The sequence below is a fragment of the Solanum stenotomum genome, chromosome 11 (assembly GCF_019186545.1).
Source record: "Solanum stenotomum isolate F172 chromosome 11, ASM1918654v1, whole genome shotgun sequence".
In the NCBI taxonomy this organism is placed as follows: domain Eukaryota; kingdom Viridiplantae; phylum Streptophyta; class Magnoliopsida; order Solanales; family Solanaceae; genus Solanum; species Solanum stenotomum.
Window position 1 is genome coordinate 34,693,206 of NC_064292.1, and position 14,886 is coordinate 34,708,091.

Below are 14,886 nucleotides of genomic sequence, written 5' to 3' on the forward strand. Positions count from 1 at the left end.
GGTTAAAAGCAATTTTTACAATGCAAACACCTCAATAAGGTCAAACAAACTCTTAATATGCTTTTAAGTTGAGGAAAAAAAGACAAAAAATTAGTCAAATATCATCATTAACCATTGATAAATGTGTTTATAATTTTTTATTAAAAAGGGTAAAAAAAAAATGCACTTTGCTTTTTTAGTTTTGCAAATCTTGTCATAGAAGGTTTGTCCTTAATAAATGAGGTCTCCCATTCCATTGTGATTAACTCTTAGAACTATATAACAAGCACCTCCCTTGTCACCTTGAGTTGTAGGTAGCAAAGAAAAGATAAAAACATGGCTAAGTTTATAAGGTTTTGTTTGTTTTTCATGATGTTAACAATTAGTTCAGTAGTAGGAGATGGCGATTATGCATACGATTACGATGATGCATATGCCCCAGCGCCAGCATCGATACCGGCATCGACTTCAGCGGTACCAGCGGTACCAGCGCCACCACCGGCATCGACGTCAGCGGTACCAGCGCCACCACCGGCTGTGGTACCAGCTTTGTTTGCTTTCGGAGACTCATTGATAGATAGTGGAAACAACAACCAGCTTTTCTCATTTGCCAAAGCCAATTATTTGCCTTATGGCATTGATGTTGGTGGCCCTACTGGACGCTTCTCTAATGGCTACACCATCCTTGATCAGATCGGTAACTGCCTCCATTCCCAATTACTTTTTTTTTTTTTTTTTAATAAAAAAATTAAATTATTTTGTTCTTATATTAAATCTTCTTGTTTCTGTGATTTACTCTACATCTTGTAAAATTTATCAATTTTTTTTTGTTAATTATAGGTTACTCTTCCTTTTGTTTCACCTTCATCAATTGGTTCTTATTTTTGAAACCTTTATAAGCTTCGGTGGCAGGGAGAAGTCCGATTACTAATTTGGCCTGATAATGTATTTGAATTGAGAAATAATTAAATTTAGAATTCAATGATTATTAACACTTGAAATCAATTATTTGAGTATATATCGATATACTTCTTTTCATTTTCTGGAAACATTCTGGAAAATAAAAATTACTTTAGCTACTCTCTCGGTCTAATTTTATTTTATTTTTAAAATGAAACTAGTTCTTGAATTATTCATTATTTTGAAAATTTAAGAAAAAATAATTAGTGTTAGTAACTATAGTCATTTTTTTCAATATATTTTTTAAAACATTTAATTTATCAAAAGGCAATATAACAAAAATTTCATTTAAATTACCATTTCTTGAAAAATGTGTCAAATTAAAATTGGTCAAATAAAAGTAAATTGAAAGACTAGTGAATAAATTTTGAATGTGACTCTTATATTGTCTTTATGCCCGCTAAGTCAAGTAAACAAACAATATTTGCATTATATATTTGTTTTCTTATAAATACTTATTACTTAATTAAAGTTAGTTTGTGCGTATCTTCAAAATATTTTGTCTCTTTAACTTTGATAAACTAATATGATCACTTAACTTTAGTTTTAATTTTTACGTTACATGTTTAAATTACAAAATAAAAAAAAAACACTTTGATACATCTCATACATATTTTTTAATCTAAGACCTTAATATTTAAAAATCTTATTTAATTATAAAAATTCACTATGTGACAAATAAAAAAAGACAACCAGTGTGTTTTTTCTTCCGTAAAATATAGAACGTTTTATATCACTTAGATAAACACATTATCGTTTCAGAAAAACACAAACATTTTCAGACAAACAAGTAATAAACTTATGTTCTCAATTAATTTATATGTTTGAGATTCGAATTTATATTCTCAGTGTTTGTTGAAAAGTATAATTAATGCGTAGATCGATATTAAATGTGGAGGTAAATATATATTTTGTATGGAAACTTGCAGGTGTGCTTCTGGGATTGCCTCTGCTTCCATCATATTCAGAGGAGTTCAACGTGGATACAATGCGTTTCGGAGTGAACTATGCCTCTGCTGCTGCTGGTATCCTTGATGTTACTGGTTTTCACTTTGTAAGTATCTATTTTCATTTGAATTAATTGATTTAATTTTCATATCTGATATAGTAATAATAATAATAATAATAACAATAAAATGTATCATTCAGGTGGAACGAATCCCATTCAGTTATCAAATAAAAAACTTTGAGAACACGTTGGTAAATTTGATAAAAAATATGAGTGCACCCACTGTGAAAGAGGCAATTCCCAAGTGCATCTTCTTTGTGGGTATGGGAAACAATGATTACCTCAACAATTACATTATGCCTGTCTACTTTACTCAAGATCAATACTCTCCTCAAAAGTTTGCTGAATTACTCGTTCATCAGTACAAAGCTCAATTAACAGTAAGATCCATCCATCATTCAAATTAAACTTGAACAAATTCAATTTCTATTAATCACTAATTGAAATTGGTCATGCAGAAATTGTACGATCTTGGAGCACGGAAATTTATTATTACTGGGATTGGACAAATGGGTTGCATCCCAAGCATGCTAGCAGAAACTTCAGGTGGTGGATGTTCAGAATCTGTAAACGAAATGGTGCATCCATTCAATTCAAAACTAAGGACAATGATCATGAAACTGAACAAGGATCTGGCTGGTGCACACTTCATATTCCTTGATATGGAATATATGTTTAAGGATATCTTTAAAAACCACAAGGCGTATGGGTTTAGTGTGATAGATCGTGGATGTTGTGGTCTAGGGAAAAACCAAGGGGAAGTAACTTGTCTTCCATTTGAAATACCATGTGCAAACAGAGATGAGTACTTATTTTGGGATGCATATCACCCCACATCTGCAGTAAATCTCTTGCTTGGAAGAATGGCTTTCTATAATGATGCCAACTATTCTTATCCTATCAATATTCAGCACCTTGCTCTTATCTGATCTCAGATGGAACTTCTACATTACATGATCCGTCTTCCTTGTTAACTCACATTTATTATCAGTTATGATGAATTACAATAATTTATGAATATCTTTCTTCCACCCGGACTATGCTTATTTTTCTTTTCTTCTAATCTAACTATTAATCAAGCTGGTATCGACATGTTAATTTATCGTCATAATACTACGGACTTGTAATTACTACTAGTACTAGTCAACATTGGTTCAGTAGTTAGTTAACTGCAGTGTTCGAATTCTCAGTACCTTCCATGGAGGAAACTTAGCTAGGTGAAATTCTAATTCGAGAAGGACTGAAACCGACCTTGCTCTGATACCATAACAAAACCTCACAACAGAGGTGTATACCTAGAACAGGGAAGCCATAATTGGCAATTGAAGGAGAGCAATTCACGAGATCTGAACTTTGAGAAAATGAAAACTCACACATGGATAATCACTTGACAGTTGTGTCCAACTAAGCAAAATAGGAAGAAAATATCCTAACTAACTTCTTGACACTCTAACCGACTTACTGATCACTGCAGTTAACTAACTACTGAACTAACCAATGCTGACTAATACTAACTAATACTAGTTACAATATAATTAGTTAATAAGTGTTAATAGGACTTTTCAACATATTTTCTTACGTCAATGTTATCATAATTGGGAGTAAGGAATTACGGTCAGTTTTTACACTTGTAGGTTACCATTAACATTTCCTTTCATTTCAAATTACTTACTTGATTTTAATTCGACATCAAGTTTTAAAAAGTAAAGAATATTTTGAATTTTATGATATTAAACTAAAGATATATAGAATATACCAAAAATTTTATTAATCTTGTTATCTTAAACATGTGATATGGAAAGTTTAATGTACCAAGATGCATGTCCTTTAATCTTGTGATCTTAAGCATATATATGACATGGAAAGTTGGAATTAATTAATAGTTATCAAAAAGGGAAATGCATTTTGTAAACAAACTAAAACGGAAAAACAAGAAAAACAGATTAAAACAAAGGGAAACTAAGCAAATCCCCCATAAAAACAAAATAATTACAAACATATATATATCCATTTACATTCATACCTCACTAAATAATTACACTATATATGCCCCAACTAATTTCGTTTAACTAATACTAAATCAGTATCATATAGTATCATTGACTAATGAGTAATTTCTGAAAAAGAAACCTTAATGTTACCACAACAATATACATATATTCTTATAGTACCATTGATTAATGAGTTTCTGAACAAGAAACCTTAATGATACCAATGCAATATATATATATATATACACACTGATTTAGTATCAATTAAGCGTAAATTGTTAGTCTTAATGAATGAGGGTATGGACTATAATTATTTATGAGAGAATGAGTATTTCAGAAATTACATTAGGTTTGGTTATGAACTTGTAATTTTTTTGAATTTTATAGCTCATTTATGTAGTTTTCCCTTAAAAAGGATTAAAACAAAGAGATTATATTTAATGGATAGTTCTTGTAATTTTTCGTTTAAAAAAATTATATATATGATGACATAAAAAATTATATACATGATCACTTCGCATAACATAATTGACATAAATATTCAAATTACAAAGGAAATTACGAAGTACGTAGAATTTTATGTGTTTGCTTATACTAAATTTTTTCAATTTGAATTTATTAAATCACATTTGCTCTATGTTCACAAGAATGAATTGTACTGTTAGAGGTCGTTTGATGTAGGAATGGGATTAGACAAAATTATTTCATAAATTTAAATATCTNTATATATATATATGATAAGTTATCTTATCATTATAATACAAATGAGATAAATAATCTTGGGACTAACTAATATGACTAACCAAACTCATGACAAAATAATCATACATATCCTCATGCCAAACAACTATAAATACAAAAAGAACTATTAGTACATTCAATTTCAATTTATTGGGTTCATGCTTGCACGAGCATATAACATCTTGTTTTATATATATATATATATATATATATATATAAGCTACAAAGAAAAGCGGCTTAACCTATTTCAATACTTTTTAAAAAAAAAAAAATTAAAAAAATGACAACTTCATAATTTATTTTGGGTTCACTCATTGACTGCAATATGAGTCTTATCTCACCCTCATATATAGTTACTTTAAAAGTGTTTGATGGATAAAACTAGTTTAATAAAATATATTTTTAATTAAAATATTTTTAAAATATAATATTTCAAATTAACATGAATTAAGTCATATCAAATCTAAAAGTTGTATATATGTGTAAGTTTCACACAAAGAAACACCATTAATTATGTGGTTGAGCTCATGTATATTTAATGTCTTTTAAATTATCTTTGAGGACATTTTAGTCTTTTACAATTTTTTTTTTGGTTTCCATCCATTGTTCGATACCCATATTTTTTCTTATTTAGGTATGGTTTGACATGAGTGTGTCCTACTTTTTCTTACTCTCTATTTTGTCCTTATAATTTATTTCTTACTTAAATTGGTGCAAAATAATAAATATAACAAACTTTATGGCCTTTTTAAGAAATTTTTTAACACACTTAAAAAGTTGGTCTAATCCATCGGTGGCCCTCTAAAGTTGGCACGATGTTTCACTTAGACACCTCAACTGGATGATTTTCATTTTAGACACCTCATGTAGGATCTCACTATGTCATTTTGATACCTTTTTTTAATATTAACTATATAATGTGTATGTGTTACAGTCACGAATAACGTGTAAAGTGACTAATTAAATGATGACATTTGTCATTTGTGTCAAACGTAATTTTTAAATAATTAATTTTGAGTAAAAATTTAAACTGACCAATGAATTTATGACACATATAATTACAAAATTAAAAAATCAAATAAAAAAAGCCCCACCCCCACCCCCAAATTTAACTTGAAGATATATTGTTCATTGTTTGAGTTTCATTTGAAATGATTTGAGGCATGAGAGTAGTAACTATGAACTTTAGGAATAAAAATATGGCCGCTGAAGTTGTTGAAGTGTAATCAACATAATATAGAACAACAAAATCAAGTCAAAACTAGTTTTGCAACATATAGATCTCGATTGCTTCACTTAAATAAGCTAAGATAGATTATTTATTGCCCTATAAATACTAAAGTAGAACAAACCAAAAGATCAAAATGTGGTATACATAGTTGTTTCTCCATTAAGAACATTGATAACGACTCCAGCAGATAAGCTGAAATACATAACAAGATTATCACCCTTTGAAATTCCATCATCTTGAACATTTCTTGAAGCAAATGCCTCTTCACAATTCATGGCAAAATCATTAGTTGATTCAACATGATCACTAGCTGCTTGAAATTTCTTCTCTTGAACATCATCTAAAGCAATCACAAATGCTCCAACAACACCTTGAACATCATCTAAACCAATCACAAATGCTCCAACAACACCACCATACCTGTTGTTGAGACATAATATAATTAATCTGTTAAAGTATGTTATCTCTAAACTTGAGGTGGTCAGATGGCTCAACATGATATTAGGTAATTATAACAAGAGGTTCTTGAGGATCACATCTAAAAGTTTTAAGCTTATGTATTTAGATTTCATTCAAAAGTTTATGCTAGTAGAAAGGAATAATAACACTTTTCATCTTAAATAATTACTAAGTTCTCCTTTGGTCCTTCTGATATATATCTATATATATACATCAACATATTTCACCTTCCATTAATTTAAAATGTGTCTTTGGTCCCTTCACGTATAAAACATGTCACATGAGTTGAATATCTACAGAACTGTATTATCGTCAAATATGAAGTAACAATACAAATTTAACATAACATATCACATATGAGTAATTAAGTGGTGAGATGATTAATAATTGTGGTAATTTGTGAATATATTAGCAAGAAAAGGGATTAAAAGTGTACAATTCAATTAAATGAAGATATAATGTGCTTCGGCGTCAGATCAATTAAATCAAAAGTGCTTTTGGTCCTATTAAAAATGAGACTGACACATAATTCAAAATACTAATATTAGAAAGTAAGCAAGAGGTTTCACGTTCAAATATCTCTGCCACCAAAATAACAAACATTAATATTTCCACAAGTTTGATGTTTCACCAATGAAAGAAAAAAAATCGCGTCAAGGGGTGCTTGAGATTTTCATACGAATAAAAATATTTATGCAATAAGTTATATGCATGGGTGAAGCTAGATTTTCACCAGAACTCAGTAGCTTTGACACAAACCACGTGTTACTAAAGAAAATAAGTAACATGTGTCTTACTAGCAGAGGCAGACCCACACCTTTAGGAGGGGCGTACATGCACTCGCTAACTTTGAAAAAAAATCATATGTATATATTGAAAGTCAAAAGGAGGGGTGAATTAAAATTTCCTTCAGTCGACTTCTTGTAATGGTCAGTCGACTCGCCTGCACGTTAGTAAAACAAATATATAGAAATAGTAAATGCAGTAAGTAAATAACACGGAGAGTTTTTATACTGTTTCGAAACACCCATGTGGTGCCTACGTCCAGTCCCCTTGGGTTACAAGGGTTTCCTTAAGAGCTTGTTGAGAACTTGGATATTACAGAATGTTACAGTTGAGAGCCCTGTTTGATATGCAAATCAAATCTTCTTCTTTGACACAACCTCTACTTGTATAAGCTACACTCAGGTCTTTCTTTCTCTTTTCTTTTCAATTGTTCACTCAAGTGTGTACAAAGTTTTATGAAAGATAAAAGAAGATTACAATATAAGTTCAAGTGAAGTGCGTATTTCACAACTATGGCTAAGAGACGTTTATATAGCTTTGGAGGACTTTGCTCTTTTACGAAAACCCAAGGGAGTTTGAATCAAGGATCCTTGATTAAGTCCTTGATTTTATTCTGATTGATTTGCTGAGTCATGTCCATATCAGATATGTGCATGAGCAAATCGATTTATTCCTTTGTGTGATGATCTTCTTTGTGGTCTTGAATCTTTGGTTGATCTTGTTAACTTAAATGCATCCCTTGATTTTGATTTCTTCCTTGTAGCCTTGGATGTTAACTGATCTTGTTGTCTTGAAAGTATCATTTGATTGATGCACATTATCTCTTTCCTTCCTTAGGTGATTTGTTCTGCAATCTTGAATATATTTGATTGATTTATGGAATCTCTGATTGATCATGATCTTCTTCATTGATTCTGAAATCTGATTTATTCTAGAGATCAAGACATATCTTTATTATGGAATCTGATTGATTCAATGGATCATGACATATATTTATTTCTTCTTTATGCTTTATGCTTTATGTTTGGTTTCCTTTCTTGTTGATCTATTTTCGTGCGAAGAGTATGAGTGAATGTTTAAGTGTCATTTATCAAAATCAACTCTAAGAAGTTAACAATCTCCCCTTTTTGATAATGACAATAAAATTCACAATTTCAATATAGTAATCTGAGAGACAATGAAACTTCCTTGATGTTCATGTAGGAATTCGTTGGTCTTGTAGCTCTCCCTGTTTGTAGGATTTCATTGGTCTCGTAGCTCCCCATGTCTGTAAGACTCCTCTTTATGGAAATTGTTGAAGCAAAGATATTATCCCCCTTTGGCATAATAAAAAAAAAGCAGAGCAAATAGGATAATAGTAGGACAAAAAATAGATAAAAACAGTGTAGCAGATAGGAGGATAACGAGTCCTCAATATGCAATCCAAACAATAAAAATTGCGAAAACCAAACGAGAGTTAAAGATTAGGAGTTAGCGATCACCCATTCTTGGAGAGGCTGGAGTAGGATTTTTGAACCGTCAGAGCAGGTTAGTGTTGGAGGAGCTGACTCCACTCTTGAGAGAGTCAACTTGTTGACAGTGGAGATTCCTTTCTGCATGTTTGACAACCAAGATGCGAGTTTTGAGTTCCTTATTATCCTGGGCAACCGACTCGTATACACTATCAGGAGAAATACAGAGGTTTGCATTGAAGAGGTGAACAACTTCCTCGAAAAGTTCAAGACCGTACAAAATGTTATTTTGCTCGATTCCCAGAAGCGTTGCATGTCCTCGGGAGAGAGGGATCCTGAAGCATTGGGACGTAGCTTCTTTGGAACCTTCTTTTTGGATTCTAACCTTGCTACATGAGCAAAAGTTTCATCGTAATCAATACCTTCCTTGTTTCTTTCAAACTAGTCAAGTTCTTCTTTCATTGTTTGCCTCCATGATTCACCTTCCATTGCCTCATTTATACGTTTGGGTTCAAGTTGAGACATGAGTGCAACAAATGCTTGTTTTTTCAATAAAGCTCTGGTCTGTCTTTTTGATTGGGCTAGTCGATTTTGGTTCTGGACTAGTTGACTTCAATTCTAGAGTAGTCGACTCCTCTACTGTAATTTGATCATAAGTATTTGAGAGGTTCTCAGTGTTCAATGCTGGAGTAGTTTCATCATCTATAGACTCTACTTCCTACATCCTTGGGTTAGTATCATTAAAAACAACATGAACAAATTCTTCAACACTTTAAGTACTTTTATTAAAAACTAGAAATAAAACTAGAAATGCACAACTGATGGGTGCATGCATCACCAAAGAATATATCTTCATCACTTCTTGGATCAAACTTACTTAGATTTGTCTTACCATTGTTGTGAATGAAACATTTGCATCCGAAAGGGTGACAATAGCTTATATTAGGCTTTTTTCCTCTCCATAGCTCATTTGGAGTAAAAATAGGTCTGAAGAGGCATTTGTTCAGAATATGGCAGGCAATACTTACTGCTTCAGTCCAGAAATGATCAAGGAGATTTCGATCAAGAAGCATGGTTTTGGCGGTGTCTTGTAACAAATGATTTTCCCATTTACCACACCATTTTGCTGAGGTGATCTAGGAGAGATGAGAAGTTTTGGGTGAATCCATTTTTATCACAAAATTCCTCAAATGTTTTATTCTCAAATTCTCCTCCATGAATGCTATGAACTGTGAAAATAAAATATCCTTCTTCTCTTTGGATTTTTCTACAAAACACTTCAAAGTCAGAGAAAGCTTCATTTATATGAGATAGGAAAATTACCCAAGTGAATCTTGAGAAGTCGTTAATAATAACAAAGACATATTTCTTACCACCAATGCTCACTACAAGAAAATGGTGAATTACATGGGGATTTTCCTGGGGATTAGTATGAAAATTTGCAGGAAAATCTCCATGTAATTCACATTTTTTTTGTAGTAGCTAGCGGTCCGAGTGGGACCAAAGGTTTAGTGGTACTTACAGTATCCTTGACTTTGAACGAAGAACGAGTTTGCTTACCAAGNATTTGCAGGAAAATCTCCATGTAATTCACATTTTTTTTGTAGTGGCTAGCGGTCCGAGTGGGACCAAAGGTTTAGTGGTACTTACAGTATCCTTGACTTTGACTTTGAACGAAGAACGAGTTTGCTCACCAAGCTGACAAGTGTCACATATATGGTCATTTTCAAATTTTAACTTTGGAAGATCAATGACTAGTTCAAGTCTGGACAATTTTTCAAAGGCATGCATGCTAGCGTGACCAAGGTTTCTATGCCATAGCCAAGGTTTATTTGATACTTCAGTTAGAGATGTAAGTAGTGGCAAGTTAACGTTGTTTAGAACATAGATATTATCAATACGATCTCCAACGATTGTGATATCCTTAGTTATATGTCTGATAGTGCAAGTTGTAGCATTGAATGAGACTTTGAATCCAACATCACATAGTTGACTGATGCTAAATAGGTTGTGTTTAAGTCCCTCCACCAGGTATACTTCTGATAGATCACATGATGAGCTAAGAGTCATTGATCCAACTCCTACTACTTCTCCTTTTACATTGTCTCTAAACCGTACATACCCTCTATCGTTTTTGTTAAGAGTTTTAAAATTTTCTTTCTTTCTACACATATGTATGGAGCATCAACTATCTATTATTATCCACATTCCCTTGTTGTAGGTTCTTTTGGTCTGCTCCTGTAAAATAAGTAGATTAATTTCTTTTTGGTACCCAAGTATTTTTGGGTCCTTGAGAGTTAGGATAAACAACTTTTGGTCTCCAAATCCATTTTTCAGAAGAAAAATTCCTGCATTTAAAAGATTTGTGACTAATGTCACCACAAGTATAACAAAAGAAACTAACAGAAGTTTCAGCAGAAAGATAAGAAGAATTAGATATAGATCTGTAGGATCTGTTGGAACTATGATTAAGAGATCTTCTCCTATTATTGAGAGTAGATCTTTTGGATCTGACAGAGCTATGACTAGGAGATTTTCTGATATTGTTCAACTTCATTTTTACTTCCTCCAGTTTTTCTTCTAGTAAGTCGACTTCAATCTGACTTGCTTCGAGAAGAATTTGCCAATCTTTCTTTTCTTGAGCAATCTTATTGTATTCATTAATGACTTTCTGCAATTCGTCAGTAACCATATCCAAAGAGTCTTGTAAGTCATTACGGTTTGGGCAATTAAAAGGTCTTACCTCACTTGTTTCACCTAGTGCCATGAAGCATATGTTGGCGGTTTCATCATGATCATCTTCGGATGTTTCTCCTGGACTCCAGGCTTCAAGATTTTTTGGATCTTCATTTCTTCAATTATTTCTCCTTTTTCGTTCTAGGTAGTTTTGTTTGATATGTCCTGGTTTTCCACAATAGTAGCAGCGATCATCATTTCTTTTGAATTCATTGTTCTTGAATTCCTGTTGAGGTCTCTGTCTTCTTTGTCTAAGCATTTTTCTGACTCCTCTATTTATGAGAGTCATTCCTTCGCTTTGATATTCATCGACTTCTTCTTCGACCTGGGATGTTTCGATCGTAAAAGCAACAATTTTCTTTTTAACGTCTTTGTTGTACCTGTTAATATGATTTTGTTCATAGGACATCAGGTTTCCACGAAGTTCATCGTAGGTCATTTGTTGCAAATCTCCATTTTCAAGAATAGCAGCTTTAGTTTCCCAAGCCTTGGGAAGACTTCTAACAAATTTTCTAACTTGTAGTTCATTTGAGTACACCATTCCAAGCGATTTGAGTTCGCAAACAATTTTACTAAATCTCGAGAACATGTCTTCTAAGTTTTCATTTTTGGGCATTTTGAACAATTCATATTCATTGACTAGTGAACTGATCAGAGCTTCTTTTACCTTGGTGGTTCCTTCATAGGTCACTTCTAGTTTGTCCCACATTTCTTTCGCAGTTTCACATGTTGATATTTTGTCATATTCATCTCCACTCATTGCACAGTATAACAAACATTGAGTTACCTCTGGTTTTTCTTTTGTGATATTGAAGGATTCATGATCAAATGGCTTCGCAGTGCCATCTTTTTTTTTTATCAATCCAGGAATAGGCTTTGGACCCTTCTTGATCACAATTCATGCTTGATGATCATTTGAAGAGACAAAGATTCTGAATCTGTCTTTTCAGGAGTAATGTTGGCCATTGAAATATGGTGGTCGAGTTGAGGAATGTCCATCTTGAAGTAGAGCACCAAGATTATGATAGTGTGCCATTGGACCTTTGCTCATGTGTGGTTAAACACTTTACTAGTGAGACCTGCTCTGATACCAATTGAAAGTCAAGAGGGGGGTGAATTAAAATTTCCTTCAGTCGACTTCATGTAATGGCCAGTCGACTCACCTGCACATTAGTAAAACAGATATATAGAAATAGTAAATGCAGTAAGTAAATAATACGGAGAGTTTTTATACTGTTTCGAAACACCAGTGTGGTGCCGTGTCCAGTCCCCTTGGGTTACAAGGGTTTCCTTAAGAGCTTTTTGAGAACTTGGGTATTACAAAATGTTACAGTTGAGAGCCCTGTCTGATATGCAAATCAGATCTTCTTCTTTGACACAACATCTACTTGTATAACCTATACTCAAATCTTTCTTTCTCCTTTCTTTTCAATTGTTCACTCAAGTGTGTACAAAGTTTTATGAAAGATAAAAGAAGATTATAATATAAGTTCAAGTGAAGTGTGTGCTTCACAACTATGGCTAAGAGAGGTTTATATAGCTTTGGAGGACTTTGCTCTTTTATGGAAACCCAAGGGAGTTTGAATCAAGGATCTTTGATTAAGTCCTTGATTTTATTCTGATTGATTTGCTGAGTCATGTCCATATCAGATATGTGCATGAGCAAATCGACTTATTCCTTTGTATGATGATTTTCTTGTAGTCTTGAATCTTTTGTTGATCTCGTTAACTTGAATGCATCCCTTGATTTTGATATCTTCCTTGTAGCCTTGGATGTTAACTAATCTTGTTGTCTTGAAAGTATCCTTTGATTGATGTACATTATCTCTTTTCTTCCTTAGGTGATTTGTTCTGCAATCTTGAATATATTTGATTGATTTTTGGAATCTCTGATTGAATATGATCTTCTTCATTGATTCTGGAATCTGATTTATTCTAGAGATCAAGACATATCTTTATTCTGGAATCTGATTGATTCTATAGATCATGACATATCTTTATTTCTTCTTTATGATTTATGCTTGGTTTCCTTTCTTGTTGATATGTTTGCCTGCGAAGAGTATGAGTGAATGTTTAAGTGTCATTTATCAAAATCAACGCTAAGAAGTTAACATATATGTATATCCATTTTGAGAAACTGGTAGAAACTAGAATATAATTAACAGTGTACCCAAGAAAAACATAGGAGTGCCCTTGTGTTGCTGTTGGTATAAGCTAGAGAAACCACCTCGTGATCAGAAATATCCAAATGTATTTGGCATATGAAAAAGAATCACACATACGATTTGCTACACACACTCAATGTTGAAGACATAACAGGGTTTGTGCCTCCTTCATGACTATGCTTTTTATTTATGTAGTCTTGAGTTTTTTATGCATGTGAATTTCCTGCTTGAATAATGGCTATGGCTAAATCAAATGGAGTTTGTACTGATGAGATTTTTGGATAAGAATTTAAGAGTTTTATGCAGAAATTAAAGTCCCAATTTGGTTTATAAACTGTTCATGTTTTTTCAATAAGATTTGAGTTAAAGTTTGCTTTGGTTTGTGAAGCCAAAAGCAAGAAAAAGGGCAAGAAAAAGATGGAAAAAAATTGAAATGTTTTTTGGAGAAGACATTTTTTGTTTAGCTTTTTTGCTATGTACGAGGAAATAATTTTGAAAGAGAAGCTTTAGTGCACCGAACTGATAAAAACTCGCTAGAATACAAGAGACTATATTCAACAAAAAAAATCCAATCTTCATAGTTTGTAAGCCTGATTTGGACTTTATTAAATTAGATTATTTTATTTTTTTGATTTCGCACCCGGTGTTAGGAGCTCACATTGGAGCTCCGACTAAATTCGGATCGTGCACTGCAGGGCCTATTCGGGGGTGGCGCTCCCAACATGATTTTCTCCATACCAGGGCTCGTATCTGAGACCTCTGATTAAGGGTGAAGCACTCCCATCAGTGCACCACAACTTATGTTGATAAATTAGAATTGGACTATAATTGACCCAATTTTAAATAATAAAAGCATTTTATGCATTTATTCATAGGTAATTACATCAGTGATTGAGTCAAAATTATTTTTATCAAAATAGTCCAGAATATAAAAGCATAAAACACATAAGGAAATTCGTGTGATTCAACATATTCACTATACATACATAAACAATATTTTTAACCTTATATATAATGTAACTGTTTGATGGTTCGAAAGAACCCCTTATAGTCCATGGCTCTACCCCGGCGGCACTCAATAATGATCATAAAAATGGATGATTTTGAATTTTTTATCCTTGCTTACGCATGAACAAACAACCAATACACCTAGATTGGGTGACTCATATGTCGACAAAATTCTACTGATTTAGACCTCTTTGGCTCTTTGCAATATTGTCTTTTTGTTCCTTTTAATTTTTAAAACATCTAAAAAAAAAGGAGAATCTTGCTACGAAATGGATTTGGAACCTAAATAAGCCACAAAAACATAAAAGTGACCAAAATAAGTCATTACTTTAGTAAGTAACTAAAATAGGCTTAGTGGAAGAAAAAATTC

The 14,886-nt window shown here is 32.5% G+C and overlaps 1 protein-coding gene and 1 pseudogene across 1 annotated transcript; one reads left to right on the forward strand and one right to left on the reverse strand.

Moving 5' to 3' along the window:
- The first annotated feature begins 217 nt into the window (after positions 1-217).
- Positions 218-2,909, forward strand: LOC125843580 (GDSL esterase/lipase At1g71691-like). The gene is made up of 4 exons (XM_049522717.1): positions 218-676; positions 1,869-1,993; positions 2,089-2,328; positions 2,407-2,909. Exons 1-4 carry the CDS (start codon positions 316-318, stop codon positions 2,875-2,877), a joined length of 1,197 nt encoding a protein of 398 aa, XP_049378674.1. The 5' UTR covers positions 218-315; the 3' UTR covers positions 2,878-2,909.
- A 3,130-nt stretch (positions 2,910-6,039) lies between these two features.
- Positions 6,040-14,638, reverse strand: LOC125845863 (uncharacterized; annotated as a pseudogene).
- Positions 14,639-14,886: the final 248 nt, after the last annotated feature.